This window comes from Jatropha curcas, chromosome 5 (assembly GCF_041381405.1).
Source record: "Jatropha curcas cultivar XTBG-Jc1 chromosome 5, XTBG_Jcur_1.0, whole genome shotgun sequence".
In the NCBI taxonomy this organism is placed as follows: domain Eukaryota; kingdom Viridiplantae; phylum Streptophyta; class Magnoliopsida; order Malpighiales; family Euphorbiaceae; genus Jatropha; species Jatropha curcas.
Window position 1 is genome coordinate 30,551,030 of NC_143155.1, and position 26,518 is coordinate 30,577,547.

Genomic DNA, 26,518 nt, shown 5'->3' on the forward strand with positions numbered 1-26,518 from the left:
AAACTTCCAAACATGTGATACGATTGTGTTTGATATCAATTTAGAGAGGAAAGAAAATATCCAAGGAAACTGTAAAATCTATATGATGAATCTAAAGCCAATAAAACGGGCCAAAATTTTCATAGTCAATTATAGAATAAGCCCTTCGTCTAGAAATCTCATCATGTATCGACAACCATTGATGATCTTTTCTAGTATTAATCAGCTAGCTAATTATAATAATATTTAGCCTTCTCCTTATTTTTATTAACAAGGAAAGCAAATTTGCTAAATTATTTATATTTGATTACCAGATTATAATTAATACAAGATTGTTTGCATTTCATTAAAAAAAAAAATAATCATTTACATTATCCTTTGGATAGAGCTCTGTCGTTTTACTTTCCACAAATTTTTTTCTTAATCTTTCAGCCCGGATCCGTGTTACTTAATTGCGGATTATAGTCTTGAAAATAATTTAAATTATCATGTTATTGGGCATATTCTGGGCCTGGGGCTTGCTGTTCTGACACTGACCAACCTGATCTGTTTATTTATGGTATGAAAATTTTTTTTTACCAAAAAAAAAAAAAAAAAAAAGGAAAAATAAAACAAAGCGGAGTCATGAGGAACTCTCGGCTCCGAGCGTGTCATGTAAGCAGCTTGCATGGTGATTGGCGAGAATTCAGCAGTCTGCCATTTCGTTAAAATAACGTTTGACTCGACGACAAAAGTTACCAAGGAGGCAAGGAGGGAAATACAAAGAAAAATATTCGGACTGGTTTTTAACCGCTCAACTTCAAAGCTCCCTCACTCGCTCAGCATTATTGCTTCTTCTTCTCCTTCTTCTACTAGGGTTTCCAGTCTTGTCTCTTACCTTGATCTATCTTCCAATCCCTTTTACAGTGAAAATAATGTCCAACTTCTCTAAGCAGATCAGAGCATCTTCGTCTCTCATCAATCGGTTAAAGCAAAAAATGACGAATCCGGATGTTCTAACGCAGACTAGTAGATCGTTCACCACAACCGAGGGCCACCGCCCAACCATTGTCCATAAGCGAAGCCTTGACATCCTCCACGACCCTTGGTTCAACAAGGTAACTGCCACTTGTCCTTCTGCTTTTTTAATTCAACATTGATTCTGTCCGGAAAAAAAAAAATTATAAATTAAAGATTGATTTACTCAGTTGCTTGCGATCGATTCATTTTTGAAAACGTTTTCTGAAAACTCGAACTATTTAATACTTTTTATTTTCTTTTTTTTGCAGTGAGTGATGTTGAGTCTTTCCTTTAATACATTGTGTAGGGAACAGCGTTTTCTATGACAGAACGTGATCGTCTCGATCTTCGGGGGCTTCTTCCTCCCAATGTCATGTCTCCTGAACAGCAAATTGAACGCTTCAGTAAGAGTTTTTTTTTTTTTTTTTTAATTTTTTATTAAGTCCTACTTCAGCCCTGACCTTTTACATGAGAGTTCGCATATCAATTCATAAAAAATAAAGGTCTTCGTGCTGGCTTGTATCCTACTTTGCAGAATAAAATTGCAATTGACCATCTAGTTTGTGTTTGTTTCTTTTATTTAGGGTATTTCTTCCAATTTGAGACAGCATATATGAACTAAAATGTTTATTGCGATTCTTTACTTCCTTGATCTTAAACGGGGAAAATTTTGTTCATTCACAGTGGCTGACTTGAAGAGGCTTGAAGTGCATGCTAGAGATGGACCTTCTGATCCAAATTATCTGGCTAAGTGGCGCATCCTTAATCGCTTGCATGATAGAAATGAAACAATGTACTACAAGGTGACTATCCTTTTTTCTACTGTCTACACTATCTGGATTATCCTATTTTGACCTGCATTTGTCCATCAGTACATTTTCTGACACTTGTTCAACTGTTCATTTATTTTTATTAATTTTTTTTTTATTTTTTATAAATTGATAGGTTTTTTATACCTTTTGGGGTCAATTTATTAATTTGGTAGAGCTTCTAGTCGTGATAAGAAAGGTTATGCTGCATACATTTTGCAAAATATTATGACTGGTTCATGACACTCAGTAGGGCAGTTGGTTCCTGTCGCTTATCATAAAAAAGGATGTTAGATTCATTACAAGGTTGTATATGGACATAAGTTCATGCTAAGAGAACCAATTCTTTGACATCTGTTCTTAGTGTCATTTGCATTTTGTAATCAAAGGTTAGATGTTCAATCAGATGTATGTCATTCTGTTTAAAGCAGTCAACAACATTCTGTACAACCATCCTTGTAGGTGTCTACTTAAGCCAATAATTTTATTTGAGATCATAACTTTGATCTGATTTAACAGGTTCTGATTGCCAATATTGAGGAATATGCTCCAATAGTATATACTCCAACTGTAGGTCTTGTTTGCCAAAATTACAGTGGTCTGTTTAGAAGGCCAAGAGGAATGTATTTCAGTGCTGCAGATCGTGGAGAAATGATGTCCATGGTTTATAACTGGCCGGCTGAGCAGGTATGCACTACTTGTACGTGATGCAGTTAACTGTATAACTTCTTTGTGGAATTATGTCATTTGGATGAACATAAACAGAAACCTATCAGGTTTTAATAATGTAGGACTTCTTTGTGGAATTATCTCATTTAGATGAACATAAACAGAGATCTAGCAGGTTTTAATACTGTTCTTACAATCCCTTTCTCTTTACTACAGGTTGATATGATTGTTGTCACAGATGGAAGCCGGATATTGGGTCTGGGGGATCTTGGAGTTCAGGGAATCGGAATTGCAATTGGGAAGCTAGATTTATATGTTGCTGCTGCTGGGATAAATCCTCAAAGGGTATGTTATGTCTCTACAGGTCACTTCTTGTTGTTGTTGTTGTTGTTGTTGTTTGACATTGTATCATTACTCTGTTTGCTTCTATTTTCTTCAATTTCTGAAAATGATGTCACTTGTTTTCATCTTCTGCTTAACTTGTTATTCTAGCACCTTACTTTAGTTGAATTTGTCTATTACTTTTAATAGAATCTTGCTGGGGTTTTCCAATAGGTGCTTCCCGTCATGATTGATGTTGGAACCAACAATGAGAAGCTGCTGAAAAACCCTTTGTGTAAGTATTTCTCTGTTCAATCATTTTGGAAGATTTTCTCTGAACCTTAGGGAAATAATGTTTTCTACTTGGAAGAAGGCACTGTACCATTGTGTGCCGACAGTTTACATAGGCTTATAAAAGAACAGATGTCCCTCGGTTTGGTAAAAAAAGGAAAAGATTGCATTTCTGTTGACATAGGATCTCATTGCATGGTAATGAAAAACTTGCTAATGAATATTGATCAATAAAAAAATTGCAATAATATTCTTGCACATGCACACATGTGTGCACACAATCTCAAAAACACAATTAAATTGTACTACTGTTGGGACAAGTTACCAGAACGATAAGGGAAGTTCTCCCTTTTCACCACCCAAAAATAGTAAAAAATTTTGATACATGCATAATCAAAAATAAGAAGCAAAGAGAAGGCAAGGAAGTCGGAACAAGGATAAGAGCAAAATCTTTCACTTGCTCAAATAAATACTCATTCATCTTGACTTCTTCTAGAGCAATGCCCATTATGATCTATTGATATCAGGGCATGTGTTACTCCTAAAGGCCCTCCTTCCAATTTAAGTGAAATACTTGCACTGTATGCTAAATTCCTAAAATTAAAATTGCAGTTATATCAGGGCATGTGTTCCTCTTGTTGGGGGGAAACTTGACCTGAAGCATGCATTGCAAACTTGTGATCCATGAACAATATCATATGTCAGTATTTGATTTGTTATTACCATATATTTGTTGATAGATTTGGGATTGCAAGAACACCGTCTTGATGGTGATGAGTACATTGAGGTCATTGATGAATTCATGGAGGCAGTGTTTACTCGTTGGCCACATGTGATTGTGCAGGTAATTTTTATTTTGCTTTGTGTGTATAAGTAATAAAGTATTAATTGTTAGTGGACTCTCTTTCCCAATCACCACTTTTTGTCAAGATACTAAACTGTATGTTTATTCAGTTTGAAGATTTCCAAAGCAAGTGGGCATTCAAGCTATTGCAACGATATAGGAATACCTACAGAATGTTCAATGATGATGTCCAGGTACTTGTGTTTCTCTGTTTCTGTTATAGCGTCTGTTATTCCAAAGCATATAGGGAGTATTATTTACAAGATTTCACACTAATATCGTTACTAAAATCACATGAATTAGTTACATAAATAACCTTAACATACAAGGATTCCACATGGACCACAACAAACAATGAATGGTGCTTTTATTGCTATAAATAAATGGCATATTGCTTGATGCTGCCTCTTGGTACTGTGGATTCAGATGCTCTCTCCCAGTTTACATCCGGCAACTCAGCCACATGGCACATTCTGTAGGAAGAGAATATATGAATTGATTGCCTCAGAGATAGGGCACGCCTAGGCCCAGGAAAAGATTGTATGCATTCTGTGCAGTATGATCTGAGTTTTTGTTGCTGACCTTATTTTTTTCCCCCTAACATGCTAAACCCTTTGCATTTTTGCTTTTATTGCTGCATTCAAATTTTTATGTTGCCTTTTTCTTTGCTGCTGAAATGGCCTTCAAATCATGCTTCGTGCATTCTTTTTGAAAGTATTGTCTTAATTTTTGTTTTCCTTTTGTTAATAATGATGGTCCTGGAATCTCAGTCTGTGTGGACTGGGAAATAATAAAACATTTCAAGCACCATGCACTTTGAAGTACCTTCTCTGTGCTAAATTTCTATGTTGTTAAATATAAACTGACAGTAGCAAATAAAATTGAGGAATAGTTTAGCGACTTAAAAAAATAAAAAGTTAAGAAAAATTGAAGGCACCTGCCCAAATGAAGGGCCAATCTATTTAAACCTAAATTTGAATTAATTCATATAATTAAATTTAGATGTAGAAAAACATAATTAATGAATCACGTGAGTGGTGCAATCACAGGATAAATCGTTCAAAAAAAAGGGAATATTGACGCGCCACCAATATATTATCTCAAATCCAGCTATATATGCATATATGTTTATGTGCCTATATATTGATATTGACATTGATTATCAACTGGTGGACAATTTTAAGGGTTAATCAACCAATTACATTGAAAATCGTGCAAGGAAATTTTGTCTATGGCAAGATTTCAAAATTTTAATTGTTCTTGCCTATTGTATGATCTGATGTCAGTACATTACCCCATACAGGGTACAGCAGGGGTTGCAATTGCTGGTCTCTTAGGAGCTGTAAGGGCACAAGGGAGACCGATGATTGATTTTCCAAAGCAAAAGATTGTTGTTGCTGGTGCAGGAAGGTTAGTCGACTGTCCTACTTTTTGGATCCCCAATAATGCATTCCTGATATTCCCAGACACGAATTCTCTCACACAAAAACCAGAAATAGAAAATGAAAAAGGAGGAAGAAAGTATGCATTCCCAGTGCAGACTGGGGAAGAAATTTTCATCCTCTATCTTCTTAATGCTTGATGTCCACCCAAGGGAGAATTGTTTTGCATAACCATCTGGCTTTTAGACTGATATCTATTTACTTCAACGGTTACATAAGACAATGTCATCTTTCTGGTTAGTCAATTGAAAAGACAGGTTATGCTTCTCAAAGAACTATGCTTTGATAAGGACAAGAGATAATTGGTTTTTATAATTTAGCCATGCGCTAAACTAAGACATCTAAACTGAAGTTGACTGGAATAATCTAAATACTGTTCAATCTTAGCAAGCAATGCAAAGAACTTGAAGACATAATCCGCATAATGGTATCATGCTAGATAAATGAAATTAGATTAGTAGTGTAGCTATCATACGGAACAGCATATTTGCCCTTTTTGGTAAATAGGTGACCAATTTTAATATTTATTTAATGTTGCTTTTGAATTAAATTTGGTATGCTTCCACTTTTTTCAATAGCAGTTATTGCTGGAACTTGTTAATGACACTTGGCACTAGCTTGTGTAAGTCTTGTTGCTTAATCTTTGCACATTGCAGTGCTGGAATAGGGGTACTAAATGCTGCAAGGAAAACAATGGCCCGGATGTTGGGAAATAATGAATCTGCTTTTGAAAGTGCACGGAGTCAGTTCTGGGTAGTTGATGCTCAGGTGAGAATTGCTGATTTAAGATGTATGCATCTTATCTCTAGAGTTCTATTTTCTCTTTCTGATATGCTCAATATTAAAAGTAATGTTTGCATGATTTCCTTCAGTTAATCTTCATTGAGTTCATGACATGTAATTGCTCATTGTATCATCAGACTTATGCGTTTCCGTAATGAAGTTAGAATGTCCTGGAATAGCTGGTATGTCAACAATGGTGCTTAAGGACTGTAGCTTTCTTCACGAAAATGAATCAATCAAAAAGTTCTTCCAAATTTTGTGGACAAACCTACTATTCAGCAAATATAATAATACATCTCAGGACAACTGTAAAAACGTGTTAATAATCACATACATATTAGGAGTTAGATACGTGTTGCTGTTCTCTGCTATCTTATCAAACAAATGTCACCAGTGCCCAATCATTATAAAACCTTAGATATCCTCCTACTGCATATTTTCATGACCACTTTCCCTTAGATATCATTTTTGCGATTGTGTCTATCCAGGGTCTGATCACAGAAGAACGCCCAAATATTGATCCAGAAGCCCTGCCATTTGCAAGGAAGGTCAAAGAAGCTAGTCGTCAAGGATTAAGGGAGGGTGCAAGTCTTGTAGAAGTGGTTCGTAGAACTTACACCCTTGATATTAAAATTGTTTTATAAGAATGTTTTGTTGTATCTATATTTCTACTACGCATAGAAAAGGCTACCTTGATTGTTGTTTTTGGGCAAAGGTACCCACAATTAATCGTTTGTACTAATCTGATCTAATTTATTCTAATCAGGTGCGGGAAGTGAAGCCTGATGTGCTTCTTGGATTATCTGCAGTTGGGGGATTGTTCTCAAAAGAGGTATAGAATGGACGATTAAAATCTACTGATATTTCAATCAAACTTCTGTTATAGGTGCTATATAAAAAGCATCATGAATTATTTCTTGTGCAAACATGATATTTTCGTATACTGATGTTAGGTACTAGAAGCGCTCAAAGGTTCAACTTCAACTAGACCAGCAGTCTTTGCCATGTCAAACCCTACAAAAAATGGTATGGTATTTTTTTTTGTAGTTTCCTTTGCTTTTGGTAAGTAAGAATGCCTGGTTAATTCATGAACTCTGACACAAAAGTGTTATTCTCTCTATTCTCTCTCTCTCTCTCTCTCTCTCTCTCTCTCTCTGTGCTGACAGCTGAATGCACTCCTGAAGAAGCATTTTCCATTTTGGGTGACAATATTATTTTTGCAAGTGGAAGTCCATTCAAAGATGTGGATCTTGGTACATATTTTGGTTTAAATGTCTTGATTTGAGCTATGGTTATTCTTCAAATATATGAAGTGTTTTTGCTATCTTGCTTGACCTGCTGTCTGATAGAATCTTTAACTCTATTTCAACTTCAGATGGATAGTAGCATAGTAGTTTACTTCAGAGTACTCTTGTAATGGGAGATCCTTATCTACTTTTCAATGTCACAGGAAATGGTCATGTCGGTCACTGTAACCAGGGAAACAACATGTATCTCTTTCCAGGGTTCGTTTCTTCAGTTAAATATCACCAGCAACATGTAACATAGGCATGTGCATTTCATTTTCCCCCTGCAGTTATTCATCTACTTGTACTTGCGTCCATGCAGTATTGGGCTTGGGACTCTCCTCTCTGGTTCTAGAATCATCTCTGATGGCATGCTACAGGCTGCTGCTGAATGGTATTTCTCATGTGTTCTTTCTTAAGTAGCTTGTATATTTTAAACACCAAATTCTGAAAGAACCATTTCTGAATATAAACGATTAAGAAAATTCCAGAAAAACTCTATCTTGTGGCATTTGTAATTGTGAAAATTTAGCGAGACTTTATGGTGGCCAGGAATTTGAATTGGGAATGAGTTTGTGATGGTTTGGAACAGTCCCTAAATCAAAGCTTTGGCCACTATCTAATGGTTCAAAGATTATTATGATTGTGCAAGTATTATTTTGCTTCAGTCATCAATATCAATTCATTTGATCTCAAACTGAAAATGACAGCCTAGCAGCATATATGACAGAAGAGGAGGTTCTTCAAGGGGTCATCTACCCTTCAACATCGAGGTACAGACCAGTCTTTGGCTCAACCCTACGCTTTAGTGACTGAGGGGTTTGAATGGCTTTGTAATCTACAGGAATTATGCATGTCTCTGACCTCATGTATGTTTGTAGAATCCGGGATATAACAAAGCAGGTAGCTGCAGCTGTGATCAAGGAGGCCATAGAAGAGGATCTTGCAGAAGGATACCGTGAGATGGATGCTCGAGAGCTTCGGAAACTTAATGAGGTGCATATACTTTCATTCAAAAATGTTTAGAAAATGGAATTGGTAGGTACTTCCAATTGAAGTGGGACCTTCTAATTCAAACCTTATAGATGGAAGGTTATTTATGGCAGTTCATGTTACCATATGAAGTATTTTATACCTGAACCAATAAAAGCCAAAATCCTGAGGTCTCAAGTTCCTGCTTGCTTCCTAAGACTTGCAAAAACACGCACAAAACTGAGAAAAAAAATTATGAACTTAGAATTTGGTTATCGGTTTCTGAATTGATTATTGTCTTCCTTTGTATATATTTGGGTGTTACTGAGTAGCTTCTCCATTCCACTCTTTTATACTGAACACACTGAACCCAAATAATATTTGAACTAGCAGCTATTTCATCATTGATTTAAGTGGTTTGATGATTTGGACTTCACGAAGTTCATAATTGCTCTCTCTTTCTAATGAGAGTTATTGAAAATGCTAAGTGTGAGAACATCTGATATGCAGAATGATCTGGTAGATTATGTGAACAACAACATGTGGAGTCCAGATTACCCAACGTTGGTCTATAAGAAGGCCTGACCATCATCAGAATCGAGGTTCCGAAATATGTAGTTATTACTTTTAATTTACAACACATTAATAGCATTGTTGTATGCATCCATCAGTTTGTGTATTTCAAGTTTCTATATTCTTTGTCTGTGCCTGCAGATATGAAATGTGTATAAGTAAAAATTTCAAAAATTTATACATAATTTAGCATCTCAATTGGTGGGTTCTAGCTGTGTATATAGTTTTACCTTCATCTTCCTAACAATTCAATTTTAGGGAGTTCATTTGCTACTCAGAGGCCTCAGATCTGGTATTCAAATTCTATGAAAGCTTCCATTAATTATCAACTTGTAATTGGTTGACAGGACAAACCATTACTGTCACTGCTTTAAAGTTTCTCGCCATTGCTTAAGGCGACTTTTCTTTTTTCGGTCCCAGATAAAGGTTATCCAGGATTGCCAACCTTGTCAGGATAACGGCAGAATTGCTGTTCTGGGGAAATAAGACCGTTACAGAATTTTTCCCGTTTTCCTTGTCATTTTGGTCTGTGTCCTATGATTGATGAGTAGGTTTTATTTTGTTTCAAGGGGTTGATTTCTTTCCCTGGAGCCTCCTTTGTTGAGTATAATTAAATTGCTTGAGATTCGAGAAATAGAATTTGGTTATCATTATGGCTGGATCTTAAAATATCGTTTGGAGCTTTGAAACCTTAAGTTTGCCAAGCTGCATCTCAGTTCCCGAGTACATGCAATTGAAGGTTAAGTTTTGTTCTTTAAAAATAAAAATTTCGTTTAAGTTCAGTTTGTTGACAAAAAGTCAAATTTTATAATCTCAATGAAAGATCGAGCTTCTTTCTCTTTCCTTGTATATATGTATTGAAAACCAATACCAGAATATTTAAAAGTTGATGATCTGATCAAGCGCAGTCCAATTTAGGCCACTGTGAATTGTGAATGAAACGTCTGCCAGCATATAATTTGGTTATATAAGATTAACAACCGGCATTGTCTAAACCAAAACTAAAATTGGAATTGGATCCTAATCCTTGTAAGAAAACGGCAACAATGAAATGGGTCCACCTTTTTGAACATTCAAAATTCAAAAATTCAAACGCGTGACTGTAAAAATAATAAATAAATAAATTAAACAGTAAAGCCTATGTGTTACTTTGCCTACCGTGCCTAACGTTGCTCTAGAGCAGGCAAGCCAAAAAAAGCCAACTAGAAATTACTAATATCCTTCGCACTCATTTCATATCCGTATTCATAGCGTCCAATTCAAGTCAAACTGTGCCACCTGCGTCTTCTTCTTGGCTGCTCTTTCTCGAATTTTCCTTTTCTTGCTTTCATCTTTTAGTGTTGCAAAGTTATTTGAAAAGTTTAGCAGATCTTAGGGTTTTTTTCCTGTTGAAAACGATGACGACCATGGAGAGCTTGATAGGTTTGGTGAACAGGATACAGAGAGCTTGTACTGCGCTTGGAGATTATGGAGGTGGGGATAATACTTTCTCTTCTCTTTGGGAAGCTCTTCCCTCTGTTGCTGTCGTTGGTGGGCAGGTTCTCTTCTTTCTCTCTATTTCTTATTTTTCTTATCAATTAAAGAACCACTTAACTATTTGATTCAGAAATCAAAACTCTCGACGAAGTCATTTTTCCACTAAGATTTACTTAAATCATATTCGGGAACTGTCAAAGCGAGATAGATACTTTGATGATAAATAAAGAGAGAAAACGAGACTATATTGTTTTCCATTTTGGCTAATTTGCTAAATTTATTTGGAACTCGATGTGAGAGCAGAGTTCAGGAAAATCTTCTGTCTTGGAGAGCATAGTAGGTCGAGACTTTCTTCCCAGAGGATCGGGTATGTGCCTTTGCCTTTTTCTCCCCCCTTTTTCCTTTAATCAAGGTGGAGCAGGGGTGAAATTGAGGTGTTTTGTAATGATTCTTGCAGGCATTGTGACGAGGAGACCTTTGGTATTGCAGCTTCATAAGACTGAGGAAGGAGCGCAGGAGTATGCGGAGTTCCTCCATCTTCCAAAGAGACGGTTCACTGATTTTTGTAAGTGTGTAATGTATATATGTATAACTGACCTTTGAATTCTCATTATTTCTTGCTCATTATATTTTATTAGTATTATTTGCTTTTTGTCAAAAATGCCTATTTCTCCTTTTTTTTTTTTTTTTATATGTCACTTTCATGTTAAATGAAGTTATGGTTTAATTCCCTGTCTGCAGCCATGGTTCGCAAGGAAATTCAGGATGAAACTGATAGAATGACAGGGAAAACGAAACAGATTTCTCCTGTTCCTATTCATCTTAGCATCTATTCTCCTAATGGTGGGTAATTACTGTTTTGTTCTTTTATGCTTCTCAAATTTTACATTCATCCTCAGGATTCAACTCCAAGTCTCCAATTAATTGTTGCCATGGAATTTTTTGTTGTTCATTACTTTGCAGATAGTTGCATATCTTTTTTCGTCTTTGGCACAAGATGAAAAAAATACTAACTGTTTTTCTTGGTTTGTTTCGTTGTGCAGTTGTCAACTTAACCCTGATTGATTTACCTGGTTTAACAAAAGTCGCTGTTGGTATATTTTACTTGGTTCCTCATTCTGAATTTACCTTGCATAAATGTTTATTTATTTCAATCCTAAAAGGAATGCATTGTTTTCCTCAGAGGGACAGCCTGAGAGTATTGTTCAGGACATTGAAGCCATGGTCCGTTCTTATGTTGAAAAGGTAAGACATATTTTTTCGCTTGTTTGTGAAAAAGCTATTGTGGTTCTCCACGGTGTATGCTCAAGTTGTTGGATTCTTTCCAATGATACTGCAGTATGGATTGTGTTTTCCTTAGCATTGGGGATAATCTTGTTATCACAAAAGTACACAATGAATCTTAACCCCAAATCTCATTCCCTCTCTTTATCTCTCTCTCTCTCTCTCTCTCTCTCTCTCACTGGTGAACTATGGAAGAGCTGGTGTTCTTCTGAAAAAAAAGAAAAAAAAAAAAGCTTGTGCAAAAATTTGTTGAATCATGTTTTAGATTTGGTGGTGCGATTGTCTGTTTCAATGCTTGAATTGTGATGGGAATATATCAGATGCAGGATCTTTTTTATGTGTTGCTCTGCTTCTGTGTTGCATGCTATGTATATTCTGATTTACATCCACTCTACTACAGCCAAATTGTATCATACTTGCAATATCTCCAGCCAATCAAGATATAGCGACATCTGATGCTATCAAGCTTTCCAGGGAAGTGGATCCCTCAGGTATGCACCATTTTCTTTTGTTTTGTATGCTGGTTATACATCGTTGAGAACATTTTGTTGCTCTAGTTAATTGTTCCCTTGTAAATTCTAATATGTAACTTCTTCAGGTGAACGGACATTTGGAGTACTGACAAAGCTGGATCTGATGGACAAAGGAACTAATGCATTGGATGTAAGCTTTCACAATCTCTTCCCCCTTGATGTATTTAATTTTCAATACAATTGCTATCTATAAGCATGGACAAAAAATCTTGATTTATTTTCTTGCTTAAGGTTCTTGAGGGAAGATCTTATAGGCTGCAACATCCTTGGGTTGGGATTGTTAACCGCTCACAGGCAGATATTAACAAAAATGTAGATATGATTATTGCAAGGCGAAAGGAGCGTGAATATTTTGCCACCAGTCCTGATTATGGGCATTTAGCAAATAAAATGGGTTCAGAATATCTTGCAAAACTTCTCTCGAAGGTTTGTAATTTAATATGCTTCATTTTGAGATGGGATTTAAAATATGGGAAAGAGAGAGAGAGAGAGAGAGAGAGAGAGAGATAGTATGTGATTCTGATGATGATCTGTGTTTCAGCACTTGGAGTCTGTAATTAGGTCTCGAATACCAAGCATCACATCCTTGATAAACAAAAGCATTGAAGAACTTGAATCGGAGATGGACCATCTTGGTAGGCCTGTAGCTGTTGATGCTGGGGTGGGTAGCTTATTTCGTTTTCTATCATTGCTTGCAAATACTCCTCTTTCTATTAGTGCTGACTGATATTTTATTTTAGGCACAATTGTACACTATCTTGGAACTTTGCCGTGCATTTGACAAGATATTCAAGGAGCATCTGGATGGAGGGTAAGCATTATTGATTTCTTTTCAGTTGGCATGAGGAAGGAACCCTAACTCCACCCCCAACCCCACAAAAAAAAAAAAAAAATCTGTATTCATTAAATTTAAATCACAGAGGTTATTTTCCATCTTCAAACGTGGTTAAGATATCGCTTTATATTTTCTGCAGCAAATAACATAATATTCTAATGATGCTTGACTTTTTATCCTAGGCGACCTGGAGGAGATCGAATTTATGGAGTCTTTGACAATCAACTCCCCGCTGCTCTAAGAAAGCTTCCATTTGATCGGCATCTCTCTCTACAAAATGTGAGGAGAGTGGTCTCAGAGGCAGATGGTTATCAGCCACATCTCATTGCCCCAGAGCAAGGTTACAGGCGTCTTATCGATGGAGCTTTGAATTATTTCAGGGGCCCAGCTGAAGCTTCTGTAGATGCTGTAAGTAGTCCGATTTTGTTTTAAGTTTACATACTGTCATGTTCATCTAAAGTTTTTCTTTGACCTATTTCAATGTTGTTAATATCTAGATGGAAAAGTTCAGCCCATCTTTTTTAACTGAGTTTGACATTGCAATTTAGGTCCACTTTGTCTTAAAAGAGCTTGTGAGAAAGTCAATAGGGGAAACACAGGTAAAGTTTGGGATTTTACATTTTTTTTTTCTTTTTTCCCCCCTTGAGACAGTGGATGTTAGAGATTTGGTTTTAATTGTAAACAAAACAGGAATTGAAGCGATTTCCTACTCTGCAAGCTGAGATAGCTGCTGCATCAAATGAGGCCTTGGAGAAGTTTCGTGAGGATAGTAAAAAAACCGTTATTAGATTGGTGGACATGGAATCTTCGTATCTGACAGTTGAGTTCTTTCGGAGGCTTCCTCAGGAAGTGGAGAAAGCAGGAAATCCAGGAGGGACTCAAGCATCCCCGAATGTGGACAGATATACAGAGGGACACTTCAGGAGGATTGGTTCAAACGTGTCCTCTTATATAGGCATGGTGTCTGAAACACTGAAGAATACGATTCCAAAGGCAGTGGTTTATTGCCAAGTTAGGGAGGCCAAACAATCATTGCTAAATTACTTCTATACACAAATAGGAAAGAAAGAGGTAAATTGTAGAGTCAATTGTTTCAGATGTTCTTTAAATAGATCGATTCATCTGGGTTTCCGGAAAAATGTGATTAATATTTGTTAAATGTTAATTGTTACAGGGCAAGCAGCTTTCACAATTGTTGGATGAAGACCCAGCCTTGATGGAAAGAAGACAACAGTGTGCGAAAAGGCTTGAATTGTACAAGGCAGCAAGGGACGAGATCGATTCCGTATCATGGGCTCGATGATTCGGCTTCTATCATTTTTATAGCTAAACTCCGATCCGGAGTCTTGATGGTTGAGATTCTTTTTTTTGTTTTTCTTCTTCTTGTATCATATATTTGCCTTGTCGTCGTTGTTTTAATTCGTTGCGATCTTGGTTGATCGCCGGACTTTAGTTGTGTTGGTGGTCTTCACACGGAACAGGCTTGTATAATATTATTTACATCCACCGATAGTTTTTATTTATTATTATTATTATTATTGTTGTTTTTTAGGTTCTCTCTTGTCAAGCCAGTGTATCGTGCAATCTTTGAATGATACGGTGCCATGCCCGAATCCATCAATAGCCATTAGCCACATTTCCCACTTATGTAGAGAAACTTTTATTTTGAGCTGACATATTTAATTAAAAAAGTGATAATATTAATTTTATAGTAGTACTGTTAGCATATAAAATATTATTAATAAATTTCAGTTGTGGGGAAAGTTTGAAGTTCGGGTTCCGCCCAATCTGCTGCTAACAGTAACAGCCTCCTGCTCGAGGGTTTTAAACTTTGGGCTTTAAGCCCACCTCTTCACCCGAATACTGATACAAATAAAATATTCTTGGAACTAGGAATTACACAATCAACGCCATAAACCCCAACGGTTTGCACCTCCCGCTGAGAGAGAGAGAGAGAGAGAGAGAGAGAGGAATGACTGGAGCATCAAGTGTATTGCAGCTATGGCAGATTACTTCTACCAAATATCTACTTAGGAGCTCTAAATTTTCTCAAGGTTCTCTCTACTTTTGACGCGCTTATTTCAAAGTTTACTCCCCATTTTTCCTTCGATTTTTCTTTTCCTTATAAATCTGCCTTTTGATACAGTTATCTTCTTCAAGCTTGCCCTTTTTCTTCTTTGTATTATTTCAATACCTACTTGTCGTTTTAAAATTAAAATATAGATTTCAAATAAATTTGTGAGTTAGCCTGCGTGGTTCTTCTCGTTTCTTTAGCTTGATTATTGACTAATAAACTTCCCAAAATTCAGGTGTCTGTGTAAAAGCAGGAATAACAAAACATCCAATCTCATGCGTTTACAGACATATGCAGACTGTCACATATGAGGTTGTAAACGCAAGCTATGTACCCACTCCCCAAGCTAAACAACAACAGAACGAAACCATGGTACTTGTTCCTTCTGAACTTTGTATTTACTGTTACAAAATGAATAGCTAAAAAAGGAAGAATTGTCGGATGCATCTAAATCTGTTTAGAAAATGAGAGATGGTGTAGACAGAGTGAATATGCCTTTGGAAAGTGAGGTTCTTTAGTATTTGACAATGGAAACGAGATGAAGGGATAAGTAGAAGTGCGATTTCGGGCTAGGTTTAATTGAATTTATTTAGAAGGTCTAGTTTGAGAAATTCTTCAAAGAGGAAGGGATATTTTGATCTGTTAAAAGCATGGAATTTCTGAAAGCTGTTGGAATGTTACTAAGGGCTTTATAATTGTAGGCAATAGAGTTTCATGTCAATGCTGCTTTGAAAAGAGCGAAATGAGTCCATTTTGTCCACCCATTACGGTTGGGAATCCAAAATATATTAGTTAGTCATTTAAGTGAATATACTGTGAATACATTAGGAAGGACTCAAAGAAATTTCCATGGAGTTGATATGCTCTGAATTACTTGTTGGTAGGGAACATGCTGATTCTCTACTAATCTCTTGATCTAAGATTTTCTGTTTTCATTTTTTGGCTGCTAATAATTGAAGATTTGAGAGTTTCTTAATTCTTGTCATATTTGGTGGAATTGTCACATTTACGAAATTTTTTAGTTAGGAGAAACAATAATAATGCATCTTGCATTCTAAAAAGAAAAAAAAGGAGGAATAATAGAATAATGCATCCTGTTAGTCCTTTATTAGTCCATCTTTATGATAGATTCTGAGTTACTATTGATGGAAGCTTACCATCTTTATATGGTGTAATTAAAAGATTATTTCCCTTCTTGTTTATTAATAATTATGCATATTACTATGTTCTATTTCTAATAATAAAAGAACTTTATGCTGTGCAAATGGATAGGAAAAAGCCCCAGTAAAACTTGAAACTGTTGGGGCATTTCAAAAGCTACCTATGGTGATGCCATCAGTTGACATATTTTATTCAGCACTGAGGAAGGCCAAAAGGGTCCCACCTACAAAAGGTGATTTCTGAGAGTTCAAGTCTTATTCCCTCTTGAAACAATGAATTTACTTTGGCTTCTGTGACCAATTTTTGATTATGATATTTATTCATCTCTTTCATAGGCATTGCTAACATTGCCAAGCGAGAAAGAAATAAAGGTGCTAAGCAACTTGATGCACTGATGAAAGTGAGTTCCCTTTTTTTTTTTTTTTATTAATACTATTATCTTAAAATAAAAACCAACATCTGTCATTTGCAATTGCAAAAGGCTGACATCTTAAGCTATTGTTTCACTTTCCAGCAATTGGCAGTTCCTTTAAGAGAGTATTTGGATAACTTCCCTAAAAGAAAATATTTACATCCTTATGAACGGTCACTTATCGAGTTGACCCTCGGAGAAGGAAATTATGAAGAGGTAAGTAATGTGGAACTCAATGCTGATGTTATTTGAGGATTCTTGTGATCTTTGCCAATAGACTATTCCTTAAAGCATCCGTTGTCTTTTGATTCTTCTGTGTACAAATACTAGTCGAACTACCAATTAAAATTTTGAGTGCAGTTTTACATCAGAAATGAGTATATATATCTCTCTTCCAGAGACTCAATATATCATCACATACTGACTTCTCCTTATCATCCTTCCACTGGATCTGAAGTGGCAGGTCACTTCTCATCAAGGTGGTGCTTTATTTTATTAGTCTAGTAGTTCTTTTAAATTGCTCTCGGAGAAGTGTAAGACTTTTTTTTTTTTTGGCCCGCACTGCGCCGGGGGGTGGGGGATGGATTTTTTTTTTTTCTACTAAATTCTGTACATTTGTGTTTCGCAATTTAAGATTCAGATAAGGTTTGACAGGTGCTGAGAAATGTAGATGCTCTGAGGAAGAAGGTGGTGTCTGTTGGAAAAGAACATGCTTCTGTCTGTGCAAAGGTTGGTTTTCCTTGAATGCTGAGATTGTATACTCCCTCTATTGACTCATGTTGCTTAACCGTTTGAATCTTGTGGTGCTAATTGTTACTGAGATGCTACCAATTGCTTGGTTTTGCTTTTGGAAGACCTATAAACAAAGCTCTGTCCTTGGAGCGCTTTACTTGAGTTTCTTGCAACTCTTGTTACTTTCTCAGGGTGAATCTTGCATATCTTGTTAGATATGTGGGTAATATCCTTTCACGTTTGTCTTGCTTTCTTAAATGCTAGTAAATAGTCCTTACTGCCTGAATGGACGGAACACCAAAGCAAATAGTTCCACACAAGGAAACTAGGAAGCAAAATATTTAGCAATATAGAAGGAAATGGCATCAAGGTGATTCAAATTGTCCAGTGCTGCCTCAACAAGCTGATTATTACTATATATGTATACTTCATATGCAAGTTGTCATAAAACCAAAACAAAGAGTTGTTGATTTCTTGTTTATGACTTTATGTTCATAAAGGTTTCTCATATGTTGCTTGTTATTTGGTCGTGTTATGTTTGATTAATCAAATTATGTTATAATATTCCTACAATTTGATTTTGACTATTGTTGTTGCAATTCAGAGTGTGTGAAGGTTAACAAATTATTACATTTTGCATTGCTTTCTAATCTTCAGAAAGCATGTTTTTTATTATAACTAACAGGGTATACAATTGTTGGCAGTCTTCAACAAAACGAGAGGCTGAGGAACGTTTAAATGAGGTCAGTTATTATCTGCTTGCTACACACATCTAGGAGCGTCTGTGACAACAAAGTCTTTTAATTCCTATAGGGTCTGGAAAAGCTTCAAGAAATTTTTAAACGTGAAGGAAAGGCAGTTGATGAATTATTAAATATTGCCAAGGTATTTTTCCTTTTACACAAATGTATATTTATGCTCTAGATTTTTTTTTCTTTTTATTTATTCTTTTGATAATTATTTATGGTTGTTTTCATGAGCTAATGTTTGGGTGGAATATGTTGAAGGTCAAATATGTCCAAAGGGTAGGATGAATTACTCTAGGAAAATATTTCCAATAATAACTTAGGTCAGAAGGCAAGAATTTAAATATATTCACAAAACTTTATAACATGGTTTTTTTTGAAAATTATTATTTTTTTGCTGGTGTCATTCCAGTGTTAATGTAAAGGGACTCTTGTCCAGCTCACCTTTCCATTGGCATGTTTTTCCAGAAATTTTTTATTCTTCTTTTATAAGCAACATTTTCTGATAATTATGGTTATTGCTCCTAGACGTTTGCCACCTTCTTCCTTGTTCGAACTGTATGTTGCACCTGTTATGTTGTTCCAATTGTTGGTGTCTATTCTGGATATGATTCATAAACTGATTGTGTTACAATTATAGTATGTAATCAGCCAACTTTGATACATTATATGGCTTGCAGACTTTGCGGGCGATGCCAGTGGTTGATTTGGAAACACCAACTCTTTGTCTTGTTGGAGCTCCTAATGTTGGAAAGTCATCCTTGGTCCGTATACTTTCAACAGGGAAGCCTGAGGTGTGCACGGATGTCTAGTGACTAGGATTTGTTCGTACAGTTTTGGATGTAAATCCGAAAATTGAATATTGATAATTTTGAAAGGATATTGATTACCCTATTTGGTTGGGGTTCTTGCTTAAATGAATATTCTTAATGTTATCTATCTCTGCCTTCTGTGCAAACTAACAATTGTAAGCATCCACAATTATTTTCTCGACCCAATAATTATGGTTAAAGGCATAAGAGTTAAAAAGTTTTGAGTTTCATATATTGTTTTTGTTTTTGATATTTTCAGCGACACATTTGAAGATGATGTTATGCATATTCCATTCAAATGAGCTGTGAATAGAGTTATCTGATTTGAGTTCTTTTTTCTTGCTTTAATACTGAACCTTTCTCCTATCTTATCTCTTTCAACGTTTGGAATCAGGTTTGCAATTACCCTTTCACAACTAGAGGAATTTTAATGGGCCATATTTCTTTTGACTTCAAGTATTTTCAGGTTAACCTATGTCCCTCCCTTAGTCTGTGTGTATGTGGCTTTTCTTTTTTTATTTATTTTTTGAAAAGATTGTCAATTGATGGCCATCAGTTTCTAATTTGTTCATACGTACTTAAACTAACTGCAGGTGACAGACACCCCTGGATTACTGAAGAGATGTGATGGTAATGCACTAGGCAATATTTATGGCTTGCTGCTGTTTCCAAACTACAAGAGCATCTCTCTCTCTCTCTCTCTCTCTCTCTCTCGTTCACACCTTTTTGCTGTGAAATAAAATGAGAGAAAAGAGGGGTGAGGTTTGTGGGCATAGTATCAAGATATTTCTCCAAGGATTTTATATAGTGACAAAAACTTGTTATGCAGTTGACCAGTATTTTGTGCGTGTGTCTGCTTAGTTTTATTTATTTATTTATTTATTTTTGAATCTCTTGTGGACCTTCAGAGGAGAGGAACAATTTGGAAAAGTTAACACTTGCTGTCCTCAGACATTTGCCAACAGCAATACTCTATGTCCATGATCTCACTGGAGAATGTGGGACCCCAGTTTCTGATCAGGTATCAAATGATAAGTGTAGATTTGACTTTTTAATTTAACCGAGGGACTTCCAATTGTAAGACAAGAGAAATGGAAAGACTTTTTGTGCAATCCGCATGAGGGGTGAATATTTGGCCTTACTAATGATTTTCTTTCTACTTTTTACTAGCTATGCCAACATTTAGTGGAAAATGAATTGGTTATACAATTTTATCTCTCTGTAGATGGAGTTATCTTCATTTATCATTGGTTATTGGATTTGCAGTTTGAGATATACAAAGAAATTAAAGAGAGATTCAGCAATCATCTTTGGCTTGATGTTGTCTCTAAATGTGACCTCTTGCAAGAGTTGCCTGTTATCTTCATTGCAGAAGATAGCAATGGTGGTCATTTTGAAATGGCCCGGTACAGTAAAATTGGACCCAGTGGGGCAATCCATGTGTCAGCAAAAAGCAGAGAAGGGCTTGATGAGGTAATTTATTCCATTTTGACATTTGCTGGCACTTTTGACCATCCAGTCATCCACTTCGTGATTTTGGATCGTCTAGCACATGTTGGAATTAGATTTTCTTGGTCTAACGTAGGTATTAGTTATAGGACTGAAAACTGAATGGCCCATCATTTGCAGGGCATTACTCATTAAGAATATGGATGGTGACTGCACTTTGATGTGGAGAAATTGCTGAAACATAAAATAAATGAACTACAATAATGCCTTCTGATCCAATCTAATCAAGATCTATACCTTGAGCATATGCATTCTGGGGTTTTACTTAGGTTTCCTAATTATTATTTCAGAATTCATTATGATTTGTGCAGCAAAGGTGGATTTGGAATTTCCAGATCTATCTGAAATTGTTGTTGTGGCATGTTCAAATATAATATAGTATTCCTATAAAATTGAATTTGTGGTGTTCCTACTATATCAATTCATGTTGAAATTCATGTCAGTAGACCCCCCCATCCCATGATTATTTTGCAACTGAGGCCTGATGTAAATGTCATCTGCAGCTAAAAGCTAAAGTGCATGATCTACTGGTTGCCCAAATGGAGAGGATCAGAGGTATGCAGATGAAAGAAGCTAATCCTTAATTTTGTACGTGATGGACCACTATTTGTTGGCATCATCATGGCATATGTTATTGTCTCTGGAGGATAAGAAGCAGGTCAAGTTGGCCTTTCTGCGTCCTTCACGATTTCTCAAAATTTGATGGAGCCACGTTTTCTGCAATGCCTATGGAGTTACACCAGAGCCAACAAAAATCATGCCACACTTTTGTTGCTCATTGTGAAAAAGAATGTGCCTTGTTGACCTGCTGAAAGCATTCGTGAAAGAATGATTAGTTGGTAATGGGGTCATTTAGAGCTCTCAAACCGCATCTAGAAGCCGCCCTAAAGATTTCTTTATGAAAATATATATTCCCGATTCCCACAAGCACCTTGTCCAGTGGGTGGGTTTGTCATTTTTCAGCAGCAAGCATGAGAAGATTCATTTGGTTGATGTCAATATCAGATATTATTATTATTATTATTATTATTATTATTATCATTATTAAGTTGGAACATGTTTTGAAATCAAAGAGGAGCAGGATATGTAACTAGTTGGGGAAATCAGAAGGATTGAAGACTGATTTCTCATCACAGTTTGTTTCCCGAAAAACCTGAAAACATCTAAAGCAATAAAGCCCCGGTGAAAAGATAGCCAACTTGTATAAAGCATTGAATTCTGATAGTGGTTCCTTTTGGTGTGTTGGCAGTTTTGCAGCAGCATCCCTTGTGCCTGAAGCTGAGAGTGAGAGCATATTCCACCACAAAATAATTCATGGCTGCACCATTTCGAATAATGGTGGTGATAGATACTGAAGTTTCTGCATCGATAGCATATGACTTGTAAAACTCTTATTCTCCTTTTTAACACATTTTCTATGATTTAAATTAATAAATTAATTAATATTGCATTTATTTATTCAATGAAAAGTTTGAGCAATCATGAATTTTGTAGGCAAATGTTTTTTGTTTTTTTTAAAACCTAATGGAGAAAGAAAATACTAGTACGAAATAAATATCCTTGAGAAATTAGAATTGGATCTCACTCCTTGCACCCAACCAAAGCCCATTAACTTACGAATTAAGATTCGCTCCCATCGTGGCCGGGCTATGGCCGTTCCAATTACGCAAAGTGCAAGCTACAAAATTCCAATTTTATCCCTATCGACCGCAACTGCTATGCAAATGCAATGCAAGAGCAAGAGCAAGAGCATGCGCTGGTTGATTCAAAAACGTCTGCCTCTATTTAAGCAGTCTGCAATCCGCACATCTCCTCCCATTTCTCTAACATTAGTATCTTATTTTTTCCCTCCACACCACCCCCGCTAAAGGTAAGCCTCTGGATCTACATTCGCCTCCTCCATATTTGATTTGTTTTCTTTTTTTCTGCTGATTTAGGTTCATCCTTTTCATGTTTATAGATCTTTGCGCTCTTTTTCATATACGCTCGTTTTCTTCCTTTTTTTATTCATTCATTTTTCATTTTCAGCTGAATCTGCTTTTATCTGATCCACCAAAAACTAGCCTAGAAAACGGAGGGAAAACCTTCACTTGAATTGAAAATCGAGATCTGATCAAATGCATTTCGTCTTTTAAATTATCATCATAGCTAAAACAAATTATTTCTGTAATTCTTTTTCCTGGATCTGATTATTCTTCAGAAGTCGTTCAACTCAGCTTCCCCATATGCCCGAGCTCTGTTGGTGTAGTTCAGCTGATTAGTGATATCGAGCATTACGACTGGATCTGCTGAGAATTGAATAGAAAATTTCTTTTAGATCAAACCATTTCGTACTTTCATTGCATTGATTCAAAATCTTGGGTTTACCTGACATTTAGAGAGGCTGTATAGGATCAAACACGCAAATCATGCAGATCTCTCGTGCTTCTTCAGGAAATGATACGTGCTTCTCCTTTGTCCATTTGACAATGCGTTGGCTTCATTTGTAAAATTAAGTTGCGACTTTATGCTTGCTATAACAGTTGATTGATTTTGTCATTTCTAGTAAAGCCACTTGAAATAATGGATTAATGCTTGATTTCAGATCTTTTGCACAGAATTCAATTATTTTATTCGTGACATAGAACTCAATTCCTGACATTTTATGCTGTTGGTATTTCAGATAATACTTGAAAACTCTAGTTAATTGATACTCATGGGAACTTCTATTGAAGCTGCCACAAAGGTAAACTCTTTGATGGAACTTAGGGGGGGATATCACAATTTCTGTTCTCAATTATATACTCCTTAATTTTATAGAACGTTGACATTTTTGTATCAAGTCGAGGTAACTAAGTAAATTACAACATAAGTTCCTCTGGTACTACCTTAAAAATCAAAATTTTCTGTTGCACGCAAGTACATAAGAGAATAAAAGGGAAAGAAAAGAAGGGAAATAAGTGGGGAAATGAATCCAATCATGAACAAGAGGAACAAAAAGGAAAAAGAAGAATATAAGGGAAATAATTTGACATGCTCCATTTCTGATAATTATTAATTAAAGAAACAAAATGGATTGAATTCTCTGTTATGGTGATCTATTTTTTATTGATAAAATGATGTTTTATATTAATTATCTCAGGAGCAAAATGGGAATGTAACTGAGAAGAAGCCTACAGTTGTTTTTGTTTTGGGTGAGCATCTTGTTTTAAGCCTTTAGTTAACTTTTAGTGGGAGTCTTTGTCTAGGTTTGCGCTTCAGTTCTCATACTATATATATATATGGTTTGAAATTATGTCATATAAATTGTGGTATTTCTTCAATCCATCTGCTTAAAAGGTTTATCAATTACAATTATATCAGTATACAAATGTTGTTACATTATTCATAAGGGCATTTGTATTGGCTTTTGGCACTAAATGTATTTACATCATGCATTATTTACTTCTGTGAACAGTAACACTGATGATTAGATACCTCAATTCTTGCACTTCACTATAAGATACCTTTGTAACGCCGTTCAGTTTATCATGATTGATCAGGTGGCCCAGGCAGTGGAAAGGGTACACAGTGCGCAAATATTGTTCAGCACTTTGGTTATACTCACCTTAGTGCTGGAGATCTTCTTCGAGCAGAAATCAAATCTGGATCTGAAAATGGGTATGTCACATATGCATGTTGGACTTTCTGTGATGCAAATCTTTTTGCTCAAATAATAACAATCTGTTCCTTGTGAGCTACAGAACCATGATTCAAAACATGATTAAGGAGGGGAAGATTGTGCCCTCAGAGGTAACAATAAAGCTTCTTCAAAAAGCAATGCGGGAAAGTGGCAATGACAAATTTTTGATTGATGGTTTTCCTCGCAATGAGGAAAACCGTGCAGCATTTGAATCTGTTGTAAGCTGTCCGTAAAAATCTGTGGTTTAATTAGTTCCTTTTTTTTGGATATCTTTAGTGAATTGATTTAATATTATAAAAAAAACAAAAAAAAAAAACAAAGAATTCATTATTATCTGTTCAGACGGTTTTGTTGATTGCTAAAAGTATGGTTGTTATGCAGACCAAAATTGAGCCAGAATTTGTCTTATTCTTTGACTGTTCTGAAGAAGAGATGGAGAGACGCCTTTTAAGTAGGAACCAGGTTTGACAAATGAGACTGCTCCATATGTGTGCATGTGTACATGCATGCTTATGCATGCGATTAAGAGTTTATCTTTCTGGTATCATTCTTTTTTTATTTTTTCTCTTGATGTTTCTTAATTTTTTTATGATAAGGGAAGAGAAGATGATAACATTGAGACAATAAGGAAGCGATTTAGAGTTTTTCTAGAGTCTAGTATCCCAGTGGTTGAGTATTATGAATCCAAGGGGAGAGTTCGAAAGGTAGTGAATTTTTTGTGAATTTATTTGTATGTATTTTATATATTTTGTGTTTACCTTAACCATTGATTTTTGTTGTTCCAACTGCAGATTGATGCTGGTAAATCAGTTGAAGAGGTTTTTGAGGCAGTTAAATCCATTTTTACCCAAAAGGATGAGAAGGTAAAAGGACATAGATGTGCTATATTGTAGGCTTCCATGATTAATGAGAAGCAAAATCTGGAAAATATGCCTTTATCTTGTAACTAATTGAGGATTGAGGAAAATATGAATGGAATCTAACTTTAATTTCAATAACCTATTGAATGACGCACATCATAATATATCGGCTTGACCCTTTTTGCCTTTGTGCTTTTATTCATTTGTTTGTGGTAGTGAAGGATTAATATCAGTTCCTTCGCAGTCTATATACAACAAATTACTTCATTTGTGAATTTACCTATTTCTTTCCCTTAGAAGTTTTGAAAACTCCTCCTTGGTAAAATCTAGGGTAAGCATGTTGCTAACTTGGATTTCCTGAGCTACTTTGTTCCACAGTAGAGTTTCCAAATTATTATCACTTGCCAACATGTATGTGCCTAACCCAGTTTATGATGCAAGATTTGCAGGCACAAGCTATCGAATGATATAGCAAAAACTTCCCAGAGCATTACTTTTCCATACACCAAGTCATTCTCAATGCTTAATAAATTGTTCAAAAACTCCTGCATAGATATGTAACCCTAGGAAAAATTTCATGAATTATACTCCCAGAGTGTTAACTAAAAAGTTTACTTAGTGAGTAATGTCTGTGTCAGTAAAATGACTATCATCTTCTGGCTATTAACCAAGCAAATGTAAACTTTAGAATTGCTTGTCCTTGCAATTCCAGTATTCCTTTTTCACATTGCGAAATGCACTTGTAAAAAGTAGCAACTTAGAAACTCTACTGTGGAACATCTCACCTGTATATTGCCTCTCATTCATTTGTGGTGTTTGCAGGCTGCTGCCTAAGTGTTACTACTTTGCCAAAGATATTGAATCCAACATATAGAGGTAACAGTGTTGCATGCCTAAATTCTCATTGGAATATCAGACTTTATTAATTTTATTTGGAAATGAAAGCTAAAGATTGTCTTAGGTTTCTATTCTTTTTATATTATTATTGTTTACTTTAATTTTCTTTGGATTGGAGAATTGAATGGGACAGAAATTAGATAAATTGTTGAATATAAATCTCTGAAAGTGTATGACAGTCAATACTAATGAGATGGCTTAGTGGATTGGATTATATTTAATAATTGTGTTTCTTTTTCAGGTGATGTTTCTGTTGATTGCTTGCCATTGTACTTTGTCTTGTAAGGTAATATTGTTTATTGGGCAGCCATTCGTGCTGCAGTTTTCTTTTCTTCATCTTTTTTTTTTTTTTTTTTTTTACTGATAGGTGGTTATAGATTATGTGAGCTACGACATATATTTTATATATTCGTACCTCTATATTCTTGTAAGTTTATTCCAATGACGAGAATTGTAGTAATAAGTATGGCAAACAATCCCCCTTTCATTTGTAAACTATGATTCTTTGTTGTCTTTCTGCCTGGTTTCTTCTCTCCGCTTTGCCACTTCCTGTTATCT

General features: G+C 35.6%; 4 protein-coding genes across 6 annotated transcripts; all 4 read left to right on the forward strand.

The window, feature by feature from the left end:
* Positions 1–618: 618 nt before the first annotated feature.
* Positions 619–9,166, forward strand: NAD-ME1 (NAD-dependent malic enzyme 1). The gene is made up of 19 exons (XM_012228374.3): positions 619–1,076; positions 1,286–1,382; positions 1,663–1,781; positions 2,307–2,474; positions 2,673–2,801; positions 3,012–3,072; positions 3,809–3,912; positions 4,023–4,106; positions 5,216–5,322; positions 6,011–6,122; positions 6,626–6,739; positions 6,904–6,969; positions 7,091–7,163; positions 7,304–7,390; positions 7,588–7,642; positions 7,746–7,817; positions 8,134–8,196; positions 8,305–8,419; positions 8,906–9,166. The coding sequence occupies exons 1-19, from the start codon at positions 894–896 to the stop codon at positions 8,978–8,980; spliced, it is 1,884 nt and encodes a 627-aa protein (XP_012083764.1). The 5' UTR covers positions 619–893; the 3' UTR covers positions 8,981–9,166.
* Positions 9,167–10,127: 961 nt separating this feature from the next.
* On the forward strand, positions 10,128–14,647 carry DL1D (DYNAMIN-like 1D). The gene is made up of 15 exons (XM_012228376.4): positions 10,128–10,506; positions 10,748–10,811; positions 10,902–11,009; positions 11,186–11,287; positions 11,488–11,538; positions 11,628–11,689; positions 12,129–12,219; positions 12,327–12,391; positions 12,493–12,687; positions 12,803–12,922; positions 13,002–13,072; positions 13,279–13,504; positions 13,645–13,695; positions 13,787–14,167; positions 14,271–14,647. The coding sequence occupies exons 1-15, from the start codon at positions 10,366–10,368 to the stop codon at positions 14,397–14,399; spliced, it is 1,857 nt and encodes a 618-aa protein (XP_012083766.1). The 5' UTR covers positions 10,128–10,365; the 3' UTR covers positions 14,400–14,647.
* Positions 14,648–14,985: 338 nt separating this feature from the next.
* PDE318 (P-loop containing nucleoside triphosphate hydrolases superfamily protein) lies at positions 14,986–21,922 on the forward strand. Of its 2 annotated transcripts, XM_012228378.4 has the most exons (15): positions 14,986–15,150; positions 15,406–15,542; positions 16,443–16,563; positions 16,667–16,731; positions 16,846–16,959; positions 17,398–17,472; positions 18,180–18,218; positions 18,289–18,360; positions 18,902–19,015; positions 19,428–19,499; positions 19,627–19,663; positions 19,942–20,054; positions 20,300–20,506; positions 21,046–21,097; positions 21,792–21,922. In XM_012228378.4, the coding sequence occupies exons 1-15, from the start codon at positions 15,069–15,071 to the stop codon at positions 21,851–21,853; spliced, it is 1,362 nt and encodes a 453-aa protein (XP_012083768.2). In that variant the 5' UTR covers positions 14,986–15,068; the 3' UTR covers positions 21,854–21,922. The 2 variants fall into 2 exon arrangements, with proteins under 2 accessions (XP_012083768.2, XP_089577271.1); XM_089721145.1 differs by lacking the exon at positions 21,792–21,922 and having other exon boundaries at positions 21,046–21,590.
* Positions 21,923–22,334: 412 nt separating this feature from the next.
* On the forward strand, positions 22,335–26,477 carry LOC105643274 (UMP-CMP kinase 3). 2 transcript variants are annotated; one of them, XM_012228380.4, is made up of 10 exons: positions 22,335–22,412; positions 23,205–23,267; positions 23,664–23,715; positions 24,064–24,181; positions 24,265–24,421; positions 24,585–24,665; positions 24,800–24,907; positions 24,995–25,066; positions 25,886–25,939; positions 26,202–26,477. In XM_012228380.4, exons 2-9 carry the CDS (start codon positions 23,238–23,240, stop codon positions 25,895–25,897), a joined length of 630 nt encoding a protein of 209 aa, XP_012083770.1. In that variant the 5' UTR covers positions 22,335–22,412; positions 23,205–23,237; the 3' UTR covers positions 25,898–25,939; positions 26,202–26,477. The 2 variants fall into 2 exon arrangements, with proteins under 2 accessions (XP_012083770.1, XP_012083769.1); XM_012228379.4 differs by lacking the exons at positions 25,886–25,939; positions 26,202–26,477 and having other exon boundaries at positions 24,995–25,201.
* The last annotated feature ends 41 nt before the right edge of the window (positions 26,478–26,518 follow it).